The sequence below is a fragment of the Rhinoderma darwinii genome, chromosome 11 (assembly GCF_050947455.1).
Source record: "Rhinoderma darwinii isolate aRhiDar2 chromosome 11, aRhiDar2.hap1, whole genome shotgun sequence".
NCBI classification, from domain to species: Eukaryota; Metazoa; Chordata; class Amphibia; order Anura; family Rhinodermatidae; genus Rhinoderma; species Rhinoderma darwinii.
Genome location: NC_134697.1, coordinates 52477272 through 52494975, shown reverse-complemented (window position 1 = coordinate 52494975; position 17704 = coordinate 52477272). Strand labels below are relative to the sequence as shown.

Here is a 17704-nt window from a genome sequence, read left to right as displayed (position 1 = left end):
CAACTTCTTCCGGTTCCATACATTGCATACTGTGCAATAATATCCGGTGACCACAGGCAGCCGGAGCAGCTGATCGGTGCGGGGTCCATGTGTCGGACCTGCATCAATCGTATACTGATGACCCATCCTGTGGATAGGTCACCAGTTGTCCGGTAGTGGACATCACCTTTAGGGTATGTTCACACGAGGGCGTCCGTTACGGCTGAAATTACGGGGATGTTTCAGCCTGAAAACATCCCCGTAATTTCAGCCGTACCGGCATGTGCAGGCGCTTGAACGCCGCGTCAATTACGGGCGTAATTAGCGCTGCTATTCATTGGAGTCAATGAATAACGGCTCTAATTACGGCCAAAGAAGTGACAGGTCACTTCTTTGACGCGGGCGTCTATTTACGCGCCGTCTTTTGACAGCGGCGCGTAAATATACGCCTTGTGTGAACAGACAAACGTCTGCCCATTGCTTTCAATGGGCAGATGTTTGTCAGCGCTATTGAGGCGCTATTTTCGGGCGTAATTCGGGGCAAAAACGCCCGATTTACGTCCGTAAATAGGCCGTGTGAACATACCCTTAAAAATAAAACCCCAGGCCCTGGAATTGCCTCCTGGTCTTTTAAATGCAAGTTTCCAAGGTACTCTTTACATTATAGGTCTTTTACACCGCAGGAAATAACAAAATGTCTACATGTTACTGGGCTGTACAAGAGAATTTCCCAAAACAACAACCCCTTTTCTGTCAATACTTTCTCCCCTGCTGAAGTATCGCCTCTCAGACTTTTTGCCCTACATGAGCTATGCACATAATACAGCTAATACTGGGAGCTCTCTGCTCCCTTTCAGATAATCCCCCCTACATGCACACTCTCTGGTAAAATGAAGGAAGAAACCGCTAAAACTGAGGACAGAGCCCTCCGTATTTCCAGCATTATGTGCAGAGTGCATGCAGGGGGGGAGGCAGAGTAAGAAGTCAGTGAGGAGCAACCTTCACCAATCGCTACAGAGCAGGAAGTCAGTGAGGTGCAACCTTCACCAATAGCTACAGAGCAGGAAGTCAGTGAGGAGCAACCTTCACCAATGGCTACAGAGCAGGAAGTCAGTGAGGAGCAACCTTCACCAATCGCTACAGAGCAGGAAGTCAGTGAGGTGCAACCTTCACCAATAGCTACAGAGCAGGAAGTCAGTGAGGAGCAACCTTCACCAATGGCTACAGAGCAGGAAGTCAGTGAGGTGCAACCTTCACCAATAGCTACAGAGCAGGAAGTGATGCCAGCGTGAGAGAATTAATGGCCCTAGTATGTTACATGATGCTAGTAGGTGTACTTTACTAAAAAGGAAAATGTTCCCGGAGCTTCATTTCAATAGTGTAATCCATAATTGTTGTAAATGTATTATATTTGTATATATGTGTACAGTCATGAAGATACTGGAAAAAATGAAAGTTGAAATCTTTAAAGAAAGCCTGTCACATTAAACATGCTCTCCGATCTGTGGGAAACTTGTTATAGAGCAATCTGCTCAACTCCTCCAGGTCTATAACATACTACCTGCAGGTAGAGCAGCATGTTCAGCATGGCAGGTTCACTTTAAGGACCTAATGACCATTGATCCGTATGGAAATATGTTATTTTAAAAGACTTTTACAGAGCATCAAGGGCGTAACTAGAACACATAGAGCCCCATAGAAAATGGTCAAAAATGAGACCCCTTACATTGTTGATTGTACTGAACTGTAGTATTACAAACCGTAGCCTGGCTACTCTTACTTGAGCAACAAAGGATGGATAGCGTGATTTTAAGATCTGCAGCGAAAAGGAGAAGAAATGTAGTAGAACTAGACTGCAGAAAGCCACCACAGTCTTCCCCACAACAGGGAACAATGTTTCTGCACCTGAGTTAGCCTTCCCCAGACTTTAGGCCCAGTAGCAGCTGCTATAACTAGGGTTACACCCTTGCAGCTCCGCCTCATTATAATTTAGCAATTCTAAATTAAGATCCGTTTGTCACTTGTAATGATATCATGAGTAAACCATTGATTCTTGTCCCTTTGACATGTCGGTCTATAATTGTAAGCATTCCTTCCATTTCATTCTCTATAGGCACTGAGATGATTTATAATAAAATGGGTTTCCTGATTTAGAAATAGATTTTACTTGATTTATATTTTTAGAATATACTTTTATGGTTCAAAATATTCTTATTGAACAACTGTAGAATCACGGTTTATTTTTAGAATATATTTGCAGAACATTGTTTGGGACAAAACAATGTGCATGCAAAACGCACGGACGCATGCACGCACGCGCACACAAACATACACACTCTTTATTAGGTTTTGGGCTGAACCAAAGAAAGGGGACATAATGTATCAAAGCTGAGATTCCCCCTTTTCACGTGCTGCTGCATCTGTGATATGTAAGCCCTAGGTAGTAACCAGTTCACATTTCATTCTTTTTAGTGCAGTGTACACGATGGACACTTAATTGACTGATTTGGTCATCTGTTTTTTTTTATTCATCAGGCTTAGTGTGTTATTTTTAAGACACAACTCTAATACACATACTGTAACAAACGAGTTCTGCACCTGTGGGTCCATCACGTGACCATGGACAGAACTTTAATCCATCAATGTGGTCATTTGCCATTAGTTGCCTCCTCACCACAGGGGTTGGGTGACCGCTGTTATGGAAAAAGTTGTGGGTTACAGAGCTTCAGGCTTTTATGGCAGATCATGTGGAAATATTACATATATATCTTAAATACAAATACTCCAATTATATCATTCCAGTTATTTAAGGTTAATTTTAGAAAAAGTCATTATTTACATGTTTCCCTAGCCTAGTTCTATATTAAGTAACTAATCTCTAATTACTCTACTTATTGGTCATTATGAGTCATTAGCTTATTTTATAAATTATAGCAAACCTATGTTTTTGTCTGTTAAGAAATTCTTACTCATACCTTAAATGTATACATTATATAGTTATAATGTAATGTGTCCATCACATGACCATGGACAGAATTGTATCCACCAGAAGTAAAGAATGAATGTTTATACTAAAAAAACAACAAGCAGAGATCTAGAAAACCGTGAGAAATGAATACGGAAAGTATAGTAGAAAATTGTATAACTTTCAATTATACAAAAAAAATGAAATTATTTTGCTGAAAGTGAACAACCCCTTTTAATCTATGCAGCAAAAAAGAGTAATCTGTACTTGTTAAACATCTGTGAGAAGACCCAGTATACATGTGGTGTTGTTTGCTATCCGTTTTTTACATAGTCAATAAATGTGGCGTGAAATAGGACTAACAGGTTTATTGGTTGTATTAATGTGTAGATAAATGACAACCTACCTGTTTCTAGTATCTTTCTGGAGAAGGCCCCCCTTTGAATCTCAAGCAGTCCTTACATAGGGTCCACTATTTCTGATATTGACTGGGGTTTGCCAGGACTCTGTAGATACAGTAGCATTGCTTTGACCAGTGTTCCAAAATTGTGTGCGTCACAAGCTAAGCTCCAAAGTGAACATATCTCAGCAACAAACCTGGATTTATAGGAGCTAAATGGGCACCACTGATTTTCTTAAACACACGGGCAAGTGCTTCTAAAAAGATCGGCATGTTGAGATTAAGGCTTTTACGTTAAGTGAAAGTACTACATTTCTGCTGACTTTTATATAGGCATGATAGAAAAAGATAAAGTTTGTCCTACATCTCTGCTATTATTATTTGTAGTCTGTCTTCTAGGCTGTCCAATTCTTTATAGAAATTAATTATCTCCCTTTGAGAATCTGTTTCCTGTCTAACCCCCCCCCCCCCATAAGGCCTCTTGCACACGGACGAGCCGTGTGTAGGTGACTGTATGTCAGCACAGGGACTCCATGTACCGCTGTATTATGGTCCCCTTGGGTGCCATATTTGGGAGATATTACAGAGAATAGCTCCTTAATACCGGATGTAGCGTCGGATTCGTACAGTTAAGCACCATGCACCTACATGGGTACCCTATTACGGCATCTTACAAAACATCTCCGTAATACGGCTGTGTGCCTGGGACCTTAAAGGTGTTCTCCAAAATATAATATACATTTTTCTAATTTTCCCTCTTATTCTTGAAGATGCAATTATTGTAATACAATGTTTGTTAAAAAAAAAAATCCTCTTTCCCTCCCTATGGTGCTCACTGAACTGAGTGCTGCTGCGTGTAAACTTTGCAGCGGTGCTTAAGTCTATACATGCTCCTCATCCCATCACAGTCTGTGCATTATATTGCAAAACCCATTCATTCCTCAAGAATAGAAGGGCTAAACAAAAAATATATACCCAGGAGAACCCCTTCAAGAAGCATAATGGAAAAACTCACATATAGTGAGATCTTCCTATTCCTACATTTTGGACTTTTCTAGATTTAGGACTTTTTAGTAAGATAAATAGTAGCATTTCAGGGCTTAATATAGATGAATACACTTTTAAGGCAGTTTTAAGAAGTTGTTTAATGTTGAATTTCTAGAATTTTAAAGGGGCTGTATGGTAAAAAAAAAAACAAAAAAATAATAATTTTCAAATAACCAATTGTAGAATTCAAAGTTAATAGAGGGGTCCCACGTTCTGGACCGTCATCTATTAGCCGGAGTACATAAAGTCTAGTACAAAAAAAGCCTCTCTCGCTCTAGAGAACCCAGGACTTCCATGCATTACATAGACAGCCCATTTCAGTGGGGCTTACAGGGACATTGAATAGTTGTCGCCAGGTTCCCCCATAGATTAGAGTTAATCGCTGGGGATGGCAGAAGCTTGACACTTTGTCATGAGCTTTTTGTTGGGGGGGGACCCATCTAACAGAAATGGATTGTCCAAAGCTTAAGACTGAAATTATAAAAAGGGTAAAAACGTAAACAACATTTTAGACTTCCAAGCAACATACCGTTAGTTATGGGCAAATTATTTTTGTTTTTTAATATATAATGTCTTATAGGACTTGCTCCAATCTTATTATAATAATAATTATTCACATTTGTGTCGGGAGCATGAATGGGCTCTGCAAGTCATCTAAATGCTTGATACTGAGATGCACTACAACGTTTGGGAAACCAAAGTAAACCCACTGTAGCCGGGGTATGGCTACCATACCAGCGATATAGGTCGACATGAAACAGATGATCGTATAAACAAACTGATCGTATAAAAGCATCCAGGATTGTGTGGCGTTTGAATATTCAGTGTTGTGAGTGCATTACTCTCTAAACTACTTTTATACTTTCAGATACGTTTTTACTTTTGTGTTCACAGCAGATGACTCTCCTTTAAGTACACGTTCATGTTCTGCTATTACAATCATTCCTGTGAAGGCAGTACAAAACTTCCCTGATCTTGTGCCAACTCCAGGTATATGCTTGGAATGCAAATAAAGTAGTGTCCATTCTGCATTTCTTGCATCCGTATGCTTTGCGTCCCAATGACATTAATTTCATATACATGCTTGGCATTTTTGCATTGCTGGTTTTGCTTTTACATTTGTTTATGGTATCACTAAATGGGCCTGTTCAAAGTGTTATAACTAGTTAACTGAGAATGTTTGGAATAATTACTGAACTCATAGGCATTTTTGTTGTGTTTTTTGTTATTCCTGCATGGTCTGGTTTTAGTTTTTTTTTTTGTTAAGATATTACCCAGTATAAATTGTAGCTTTATACTGTGTGGCTATACTTGACTACATTCATATGTTTATTTTAGACGCTAGATCAGCTTTATTTGATAAGGTTCAGGCTAACTCTGTCACAAGCCTATGCTACCCATCTAAATTATACTGGGGAAAAAATAAGTATATAAAGGACACTCATAGGTTCCTGCACCCTCGGCTACCAACTGAGCAACCCTCGACCCTATGTACCCAAATAGCTATGTATTTCAGGAAATTTAAATTACTTTAAATGTAGATCTTCCTATTTGTATTGGAAAGCCTATACTTAGTAGCCAAACATCTAGTGGTTTTAGACTGGATAGAGTCTATAGTACTCTTCTGTAGTACATGAAGCTCCATTTTGGGAAAATGTTACCCATTCCGTTTTATTTGTGCTGTCTGCCCTTTTGGTCCTGGTGGATCCAACAAAAAATATCCAGTTTGCAGGAGAGATACCCAGATGATCCCCAAGCAGAGTCTGCAGATGTCGGGAGAAGGAGAAAGAGAAAAGGAGGGATCAGTCATCTCCTAAAGCAAATTTCTGTTAAGAGATAACTGCAGCGGTGGTCCTTGTGCTTGGACCCCCACTAATTTACCAAATGAAGGGTCAGGGCCCTCTACAAAGTGTCTGAGCCCGCTCAATGGAAATCTCAGACACAATGTAAGAAACCGTGCTATTACAATCAATTGTACTCTCGTTTGTCACTTGAGTTAATTTAGTAGGACTTTAACTTTTATAAAAATGTGTTAGTAATTAAAGAGGTTGTCCCATCCAGCATGTAAACATTGCCTATTTGGGCATGTAGATTTCATAGAGGGGGATTCCATGCTTAGCCAGAGCTGAGTGTCACCAACTCCTTCTCTGATGGACCTGGCATGACCCAGACCTGGATCATTCCATGTTTTACATGAACAGCCATTATTTCGAATGGCTACCATGTACCGTAATACTGCATTTGGATGGCCATTACTTCCCCCGGCCACAACAACTGATCCGTGTGGGTTTCCTGTGCCCGCGGTGATGAGACGATCCCCCCTTTAATCCCACAATTATATTTTACTATTTTATTATTATTTATAATACTTTTAAATAATAGAAAACCTAAATTATTTAAGGTTTGCAACATATTTCCGTTCACATGAATTTATTCTAAACTATACCCCTGCGTGATCCCAAATTTACATGCCATAAAATGCCATTTATTCTACGAACATGCTGCCAATCTCTCAGGAGCAAACGCAGGATTTTTAAGGGGAGGTTTCCAAATGCATACTTTTCAAACCAAGTTATTTTTGGCACGCTCCCGCTACCCTCTGGTTTTTACGCTACGGGTATTAGTCAGCACTTATCCATCAGTCTAGTCCTTTATATTACATGCTCTAATATAAAGGGCTAGGTTGGTGGATATTTGCTGACCACTACTTGTAGCGTAATACCCAGCGTGGATAGTGCCAAAATCAGTGCCGCTTGTAGATAGTGCCCCCCTGTAGATAGTGCCACAGTGCCCATGTAGGTAGCGCCGCATTCTTCAACAAGCACTCACCTGTCTCTATTCCCATGCCGGCCACTCCTCCAGCAATGCATGCCTGGTATCTTCTGAGGAGGCCTGCTCCAGCGGAATGACACAGGTGAAATGATGACGTTATCCCACCACCTGCATCACAAGAATAGCACAGAATGGTGGGGAAGGGAACTGACCGTTCACTTGCCTCGCCAGCGCTGTCAATTGTATACGCGTCCAAAGAACACGGATACAATTGATCATAATAGTATGTTAGGGCCTTCCGGCCATGGTCAAAGATGAGTTTCCGGACAATTGGAAGCCCCAGATGCGTGCGCCACGGTCTCTGTATATATTTAAAAATATAGAATACCTGTCCATTTACATTTGGAAATGCTTTAACTATTACACGCTCTTCCACCTATTTCTGCAGTTGCATAATATTTTATATATATATTCATGTCCTTGTAAGCTGCTTAACCGTAGAACAAAGTGACTTACATCAGAGTGTGCAGATCATTATCATGTAGAGCTCTTAACGTACAGTATATTTCTCTCATGACATAACCGTCCAATCGTTTCATTTTGTACCTAAAGTGAGATATCACAGGAGAGCTGTATCCTATCCAAGGACCAAGAAAATAGAAAACTCTGATTCTAAATATACCGTACATACTTGAAGTGAAATGAAAAAAAAAGTTTACAAATTACAACATTACAGCCCTACTGCCCTCCCCGTTCACTGAATACAGACACCGGTAGTCTGCTGATGGCCTGAGAGAACGACCTCATGGGAATCTTAAGGGTCTATGCAAATGGTTCGCAGACATACTGCAATATGACTGCAATATGTGAATAGACCCTATTTCTTCACTGCTGCTTTTTTCTGTTACAAAAAATTGCTTCTGTTCACAAATAGATTGTTTTAGGTAATACAAATACATTAGGACATTACTTAGAATGCAATTCCCTAATATATTATTTCTAATGACTTCACAATAGTCCATATCAAGTTTTTCCTGCAATTAATTTTTTTTGTCCGTGTCTATAATGGCTTAGGTAATATTACTCAATGTCAAAATACTCACAGAAAAAAACATTTGATTTCTAGTTGTTTGATGAAATTTTTGGTGAATTGCATGTACTGCAATGGAGCTTTATGATATAAGGTGTAGTCACAGATTATCAAACAAACCAGTAATTTGTGCACCATTCATCTATTCGACGAATTATAATACCTGATGCTATAATACCTTATTGTGCACAGGACAATATGTATATAATAGAAGTCAATTCATTTATTATGATATACAGCAAGGTAAAACATGATAAAAAGGCAGGAAGTGACATATATATAAGTCGGAGACCGTCATTGTTTTGTAGTTACTTAAATATTGAACCCAAAGGAACACTATTGAATACAATGCATTAGTCACTAATAAATATAAAAATACAGGGTGGGCCATTTATATGGCTACACCAAAATAAAATTGGAATGGTTGGTGATATTAACTTCCTGTTTGTGGCACATTAGTATATGGGAGGGGGGAAACTTTTCAAGCTGGGTGTTCACCATGGTGGCCATTTTGAAGTCGGCCATTTTGTATCCAACTTTAGTTTTTTCAATGGGAAGAGGGTCATGCGACACATCAAACTTATCGAGAATTTCACAAGAAAAACAATGGTGTGCTTGGTTTTAACGTTACTTTATTCTTTCATGAGTTATTTACACGTTTCTGACCACTTATAAAATGTGTTCAAAGTGCTGCCCATTGTGTTTGATTGTCAATGCAACCTTCTTCTCCCACTCTTCACACACTGATAGCAACACAGCAGAAGAAATGCTAGCACAGGCTTCCAGTATCCGTAGTTTCAGTTGCTGCACATCTCGTATCTTCACAGCATAGACAATTGCCTTCAGATGACCCCAAAGATAAAAGTCTAACGGGGTCAGATCGGGAGACCTAGGGGGCCATTCAACTGGCCCACGACGACCAATCCACTTTCCAGGAAACTGTTCATCTAGGAATGCTCCGGCAGTACTTTGAACACATTTTATAAGTGGTCAGAAACTTGTAAATAACTCATGAAAGAATAAAGTAACGTTAAAACCAAGCACACCATTGTTTTCCTTGTGAAATTCTCGATAAGTTTGATGTGTCACATGACCCTCTTCCCATTGAAAAAACTAAAGTTAGATACAAAATGGCCAACTTCAAAATGGCCGCCATGGTCAACACCCAGCTTGAAAAGTTTCCTCCCTCCCACATACTAATGTGCCACAAACAGGAAGTTAATATCACCAACCATTCCCATTTTATTTAGGTGTATCCATATAAATGGCCACCCTGTGTGTGTGTGTATATATATATATATATATATATATATGTTAGTATATATTTATTAGTGACTAATGCATTGTATTGAGATATCAGAACACAATCACACGGTCCAAATGAACCTCCGATGGGTAAATAAAACATAGATGAAGCTTTTTTTCATGCTTTGCCTTGTTGTATACCCTAATAAGTGAATTTAGTTCTATTATATACATAATTTCACAATTATTATATGTATTATAGTTATTTTTTTGTGTGTAAAATATCCATTTGAAGGCTTTCTGAGTATCCTAAAAATCATAAATGCTTTAAGTTTTTCATTGCTTATATAAGTCGAATAGTTTCTTTGTGTTTTTCATTGCATTCGTAGTCGATGTTCTCTCATATTGCATTACCGTTCATGCATATCTTTTGCTGAATGTGCTTTTCTAATTGTGTTTTGAAAATATTCTAGAAGGTTTCAAGAAAAGCATGACCGTGTCACGATCATGTGTAATGCATTTAACTGCTTTTAGAAATGAAGACAAAGTATGCTCTCTGTTCATCTAATTGACACATTGGCGGGACTTACTTAGACTTGCTCTATCAATATATTTAATATAATAATAATCTTTATATCGCGCCAACATATTCCGCAGCACTTTACAGGTCAGGGGGTACGTTGTACAGACAATATCAGACATTACATATTGACAAAACTAATTTACAATTCAAACGAGGAGCGAGGACCCGGCTCACAAGAGCTTACAATGTGTGAGAGAGCTTACAATCTATGAGTGTCTTATACATTTGGCACCTATTTGTCTATGCGCCACAAATGGAAATCTATGCTAGCTCGTATAGGGAATCTGTCAGGCTGCAGGAGGCCATGCCGCTTCTGCTAAGCTCCACCCACTTTCTAAAAAGGTGACGAGAGTGGCATTATGTCAAAATAGGTTGCACGTTTTTGTTTTTTTTTACACAGGTGTGTGCAAAAATGTGCAACTTTTTTCCAAAAGACAACTTGAATAAATCTACCATATTGTCTCTATTTTAGAAGTGGATCCTACTAAAGTATGCACAGGAAAGGGAGCGGTAACCCTCCGAGCATCCACACCACAAGGGGACATCCAGAAAAGTAGATCCACATTGGACATTGAGATTTCACCAGGTAAGTTGAAGTAATTGGATTTGGAAACAACAGAATGGCCTACCTGACTGAAGTATTCAGCTTACAGCGATGCTATGCAGCTTCTATGTATAGTGGATATATAGAAACAGCAGCGCAAAAAGTAAATAATGTTTTTAATAAATGTCAATTTGAAGAATGTTTAAAAATCTAGAACACACATACAGTGAAGGAAAATAAGTATTTGATCCCTTGCTGATTTTGTAAGTTTGCCCACTGTCAAAGACATGAACAGTCTAGAATTTTTAGGCTAGGTTAATTTTACCAGTGAGAGATAGATTATATAAAAAAACAAAACAGAAAATCACATTGTCAAAATTATATATATTTATTTGCATTGTGCACAGAGAAATAAGTATTTGATCCCTTTGACAAAAAAGACTTAATACTTGGTGGCAAAACCCTTGTTGGCAAGCACAACAGTCAAACCTTTTTTGTAGTTGATGATGAGGTTTGCACACATGTTAGATGGAATTTTGGCCCACTCCTCTTTGCAGATCATCTGTAAATCATTACGATTTCGAGGCTGTCGCTTGGCAACTCGAATCTTCAGCTCCCTCCATAAGTTTTCGATGGGATTAAGGTCTGGAGACTGGCTAGGCCACTCCATGACTTTAATGTGCTTCTTTTTGAGCCACTCCTTTGTTGCCTTGGCTGTATGTTTCGGGTCATTGTCGTGCTGGAAGACCCAGCCACGAGCCATTTTTAATGTCCTGGTGGAGGGAAGGAGGTTGTCACTCAGGATTTGACGGTACATGGCTCCATCCTTTCTCCCATTGATGCAGTGAAGTAGTCCTGTGCCCTTAGCAGAGAAACACCCCCAAAACAATGTTTCCACCTCCATGCTTGACAGTGGGGACGGTGTTCTTTGGGTCATAGGCAGCATTTCTCTTCATCCAAACACGGCAAATTGAGTTAATGCCAAAGAGCTCAATTTTAGTTTCATCTGACCACAGCACCTTCTCCCAATCACTCTCAGAATCATCCAGATGTTCATTTGCAAGCTTCAGACGGGCCTGTACATGTGCCTTCTTGAGCAGGGGGACCTTGCGGGCACTGCAGGATTTTAATCCATTACGGCGTAATGTGTTACCAATGGTTTTCTTGGTGACTGTGGTCCCAGCTGCCTTGAGATCATTAACAAGTTCCCCCCGTGTAGTTTTCGGCTGAGCTCTCACCTTCCTCAGGATCAAGGATACCCCACGAGGTGAGATTTTGCATGGAGCCCCAGATCAATGTCGATTGACAGTCATTTTGTATGTCGTCCATTTTCTTACTATTGCACCAACAGTTGTCTCCTTCTCACCCAGCGTCTTACTTATGGTTTTGTAGCCCATACCAGCCTTGTGCAGGTCTATGATCTTGTCCCTGACATCCTTAGAAAGCTCTTTGGTCTTGCCCATGTTGTAGAGGTTAGAGTCAGACTGATTAATTGAGTCTGTGGACAGGAGTCTTTTATACAGGTGACCACTTAAAACAGCTGTCTTTAATTCAGGCACCAAGTTGATTTGGAGCGTGTAACTGGTCTGGAGGAGGCTGAACTCTTAATGGTTGGCAGGGGATCAAATACTTATTTCTCTGTGCACAATGCAAATAAATATATATAATTTTGACAATGTGATTTTCTGTTTTGTTTTTTTAATATAATCTATCTCTCAATGGTAAAATTAACCTAGCCTAAAAATTCTAGACTGTTCATGTCTTTGACAGTGGGCAAACGTACAAAATCAGCAAGGGATCAAATACTTAGTTCCTTCACTGTATATATATATATATATATATATATATATATATATATATATATATATATATATAGAAGGCTACGAAGATTTACCTCGCCTTTATGCAGTTTTTTTTTAGATTTTCCTTAGTTTTGGCAGTACCCTATATTAGTCTGCCACTGCTTTCAAAGGAGAAGAACCACAAGGTTCCATAGGAGAAATGTCAAGTCCGTATATCAGGGTAGCTCCTTTCTCCCTGTTATTTCACACCGAATAGCCACCTCTGTAAATTGAAAGCTGAAGGCATGCCTGGAAAGAAGTAAACCAGCGATTTTTGGTACACAGCTTTCCCTCGATCAGACAAGAGGAGAACTGCCCTTTATTCAGAACAAAGAAACACACAGAGAAAAAACACATGCCCCTCCCTAGAGATGTGGGACTTGCTTAAGTCCCATTGGCTCCTCAGCTGTAAGTTCTCCTGTACATTCTTCTGCACACTCCTCTTTGCATTCCAGGGGGCGGTGTCTTCCATAGGCGTGTTATGCAGGCTCTTTGTGCTCCATGAATCCAATCTCTTTGTGTAATATACTGAGTATATATATATATATATATATATATATATATATATATATATATATATATATATATATATATATGTAAGGATAATATTTTTCAAACAATATACATGGTAATGATCCCTGACAGAAATACTTAGAATCCTGAGGAATATCTTTTTGTGTATGACAATTTCATGACCAGTGTCCCATGTAAAACTTTCACAATAAATTATTTTCAGGTGTCAATGACATTAGCATAAAATAAATGTAAATTTTGAACTTTATTGCAGTATTAACACCCATCCATAATGGCAGCTGAACTAAGCCTTTGGCATCATCTTGTAATGTGTGGAATTGGCACTTGATATATATTGATTTACAGGGAGTACAGCCTTGAGCAGTGACTCACTACCTAATTTTTATGTATGCTGGAGGAATCAGACTCCAGGCTATTCACTGAATCCATAGAATTTATAGTGTTGTCATTATTAAACATATGATATTTCTTGTATTATGTACTAGATATACCAGTTCATAATATTTATTTCCATAAACCCATAACCCACAAAGCACATTTTATGACGGATGTCCTATCAATGCCTAATTGGTGGGAACAATTGAATGACCACGTGACGTGCCCATTACTAGAAGTCAACTCCGCAGGAGAGTGTGCCATGTGGCCCTCTTAGCTCTGCTGAGTGGCCAAGAAGGCACATAAGACCAGCTATTTGGTCGTCCTCTAATTGGATTTAGTGGGTGCGAGATGCTGGAATGTTTTACATGCATTGGCTAGTGAATCAAGAATTCGGTCAGGAAACCCTTGTATTTTGTCACCCTTCGTATTCCACAGATGCTTGGATTTATTCCTCCAATCCATTTCAGCTGCTCATATTAAAATCTGACTTCTTAAAGAGCTATTTTACTTCAAAGGTAGATTAACCCTTTAAGATTTTATTGGAAAAAGTAAGCATATAGAGATCTGATTATGAGCAAAATATACTTGGTTGTCCAGACTTTCCCCCTTAATATTCCTAATACACATTAAGTCAAAAAGACTATAATAAAGTATATCATCAATGCATGTTTCGTTTCTAATCGGCAAGATTGAATGAATATAGCAACACCACCCCAAAGAACGGTTGTTATGCAAGTCGCAGTTAGTGCTGTCGTGTCTCAATCATCTTGTCAGAACTTCTCCCCTGCAGCTACATATATATGAATTCAAATCACAATCTGTAATTAGTGTCACGTCAAACACTTGAAATTCAATGCTTATTATGGGTTTTACAAAGTGTGGCGTTCAGTTCCATACGTCTTAAGTTAACGGGACTGATTCCCATCATGTTCACAACTTTCAACCACTTGATTGTGTTTTTTCCCCTTTTCAGACTGACCGAGTCAATGGACAATTCTGCCTTTATTGCTATGAAAGAAATCTTTGTGTCCACAAAGGTCAGGAACAGTGAGGACATGATATTTAATGCCAGTTACTATGGCACTTGCATTTGCAATCCTGTTTGGGGCTGGTGCCTGCAGCAATCTGGTAGCTCAGAATAGGTTTCCTTAATGTATATCCTTCATATCTAACTTTTTTTCTTTTAATTTGCTTGTATAAAAACAAGGTGAATTGACGACAGATAGAGAGCCAGGTAAGAAGACATAGTCATTGTATATTCTGGTTAAAGGCAATGGAAGCCGGAAACCTCATACTTGAAAACTCTTTACTTATGTAGATGACAGGCCTCCTTCAGTAGCGGAATCTAATGGGGATTCTCAGTCCTCCTCACTGGCTGCCAAAGGATTTCGGAGTGTGCGTCCTAATCTCCCATCTGAGTACAAGCCACAGGTACTGCAAGTTTTTCTCTTCCTATTCTCTAATATGCCTTTTCTCTGCCTATTCTCTAATATTCCATTGTCTTGTGTTCTCTTCTGATCTTCAGTATGGATTTTGTTCTCATTTGTGGCTCTAGACGTCATTGTGCAATAAATTACTAATAAATAATATATAATAACGGTTATTGTTTTGTAAAATGCTTATTGAACTTATTTATGTATTTAGCACTTTTCCTTATGGTTATTTTTTTTAAATCAAACCATTAGTAGAAAAAAATTCCTGGCGCTTGTTTAATAATTTCTTGTGTCTGTTCTTGAATACATGTCACAGTTTGGTAAAGGTGTGCCAACGTATTTCCATGGTCTCTCAGCGGGTGGGGTACTGTGATTTTTTTTGTAGACAGGATTTCCCTATATCAAAGGCTGGTATTTCGTCAGTATATCTAAAAGGTATTAAGCAAAGAGAGCCCGCGCCATTGTGTGGTATATTGGGTTTAAAGGTGCAGTATAGAAATGCTGTACTCGCATGAGGTGAAATGTGATACTCACTTGTTGCACCTGGGATCGTCCTCCCCGTCTGTGCTCTGTAAATAGTCCTCCGGTAGTCCTGTTGTATCACAGGTCGTGCTGGTGGAGTGATCGTATAGATTAGTCGGGCATTGTATGTCCGTGAAAAAGTAACTGATCTGGTCTCAGTGTTGGGTCAAAAAGTTTGTTTATATTTTTTTTTATTTTAGATTAGCAGGATAAACATTATAAAAAAAGTTTAAGTCAAGACTGATCAAATAAATAAAACCATAAATAGAACCAGGGGCTCAACGTTTCCCAGGGGATCCCTGCTTCTTCAGGAGTGGTATTTATTTTACCAGTCTTTTGACTAAGGCCTTATTCACACGAACGTTGAATACGTCAGTGTCACGTTAAAACAACGGCCATCACACGGACCTATGCAATTCAATGGGGCCGTTCAGCCATGCAGTGTTTTTCACGCAGCGTGTTTCCGTTGCACAAAACTCACTGCATGTCCTATTCTTGTGCGTTTTCTGCGCATCACGCACACATTGAAGTCAATAGGTGCGTGAAAATTTTCGAACAGCACACGGACGTACATCCATGTGCTGTCCGTGATTCATGCACAAGTTCATAAGAAATGAAGAGTAAAAAATAAAGAAATGTGTACGTAAACAGACATCAACATCTGATGCTACACGGAACACACGGACGCCACACGGAACTGCAACGCTTGACAAACGTGTCAGTTTTTTACGGATTTAAAACTGACACGTTCGTGTGAATAAGGCCTAAGGCTACATTCACACGAGTATGAACGTTTATCATCTGCAAAACACTTTATGCGCGCGTGTATCTCCCTGTGAGTTGCGTTTGTCCGTGTTTAGCGAACGTATGTTATCTGAGTTGTATGCGTATTTCACAGACGCAAAAAAAACGGAAGGAGGACTTTTGTCACAATTTTGTCCCAAACCTCAGAAAACAACCGTAGGAAGGACACATTATCAAACACATCGGTTTTAATTTTATTTTCTTTCCCAATTTCCTTAGCAACTGTGCGTGAAATAAGCACGGCACATGGATGTCGTCCGTGTGCTGTCCGTTATTTTCACGTAACTATTGACTTCAATGGGCGAGTCTGATCCGCAAACACTCCTAAATATAGGACATGCAGTGAGTTTTGCGCAACGGCCACACGCTCCCTGAAAAATCATGGATGTGTGAATAGCTTCATTGGATTGCATGGGTCAGTGTGCTGGCCACTGTACGGACAGCACAAGGACGCAGAACACGTTCCCCTGAATGAGCCAAAAAACTTTTACTTTTTCACGGACATACAAAGCCCGACGGATCTATGCGATCACTTCACCAGCACGACTTGTGATACAACAGGACTACTGGAGGACTATTTACAGAGCACAGACGGGGAGGACGATCCTAGGTCCTACAAGTGAGGATCACATTTCACCTCATGTGAGTACAGCATTTCTATACTGCACCTTTAAAACCTATATACTACATTATGGCACGGGCTCTTTTTGCTTAATACTTAAATATATGTGCTTCGTTTTGCATAGTTCTTCGTAGCACTTTTCGCTTGTTCTCCATTGATGATGTATAGATGGAAATTCCACGTATACAGGTGACTATGTAAAGTAACCTTTACACATCACTCATTTATTTTAGGCTACCATGATGCTTGCATTTAGAACTGTGTGAGCAGATTAAATAGTGAACTGCAGAATATATTTATATATTCCAGACATGGCTTTGTGTGGTCCGCTGAAAGATCTACTTGAGGCCAGTGTCAGATGATTGCATTTCATTCATATATAACAATCTGTATTACAGATCGAACATCTGGACCCTCTTCGGTTCTACTTAACCGAACTTCGATTGCCAGAGGGTTGGTTCTATGATGATTTAAGTTCAGTTAAAGGCTCTCAACCTTTGGATGGCATTTTTTTAATTTTTTTAAATAAGTGTAAATATTTTTTGATTAAAAACATATTTGTAATTGACATGAAAATTGTGTTTTAGTTTGCGAGATGCAGCTTCTATGCATTCACTATACATAGAAGCTGCATCTCGGCACTTTCAGCTGCATCAGTCAGTGAACTGCACTGACGGCTCGGCTGTCCGTGCTTAATGTTTCCCTCTGATGCCTTCTATAACCTAATTACCGATCATTTCAAAGTTGACACAGAAAGCGCTGACAGCCAAGACGTGAGTTCAGTTCACTGACAGATGCGGCTGAAAGTGCCAAGATGCAGCTTCTATGTATAGTGAATGCAGCCCTAAGAGTTAACACAATTTTTAATAAAAGACGATTACAAATGTGTTTGTTTTTTTTTTGTACATTTTACATTTTCCCTTTTTTTTTTTTTTTCAAATGTCC

General features: G+C 39.3%; 1 protein-coding gene across 23 annotated transcripts in view; it reads left to right on the top strand.

Moving 5' to 3' along the window:
• SORBS1 (sorbin and SH3 domain containing 1) overlaps positions 1–17704 on the top strand; it is a 290288-nt gene that overhangs the window by 167433 nt on the left and 105151 nt on the right. For 20 of the 23 annotated variants that reach the window (XM_075841467.1, XM_075841488.1, XM_075841474.1 and 17 more), the window contains 4 exons: positions 5286–5381; positions 10554–10667; positions 14586–14612; positions 14697–14809. In XM_075841467.1, the coding sequence (XP_075697582.1) occupies positions 5286–5381; positions 10554–10667; positions 14586–14612; positions 14697–14809 (350 nt within the window). The remainder of the gene's footprint in view (positions 1–5285; positions 5382–10553; positions 10668–14585; positions 14613–14696; positions 14810–17704) is intronic. The other 3 variants (XM_075841471.1, XM_075841478.1, XM_075841472.1) reach the window with 3 other exon arrangements.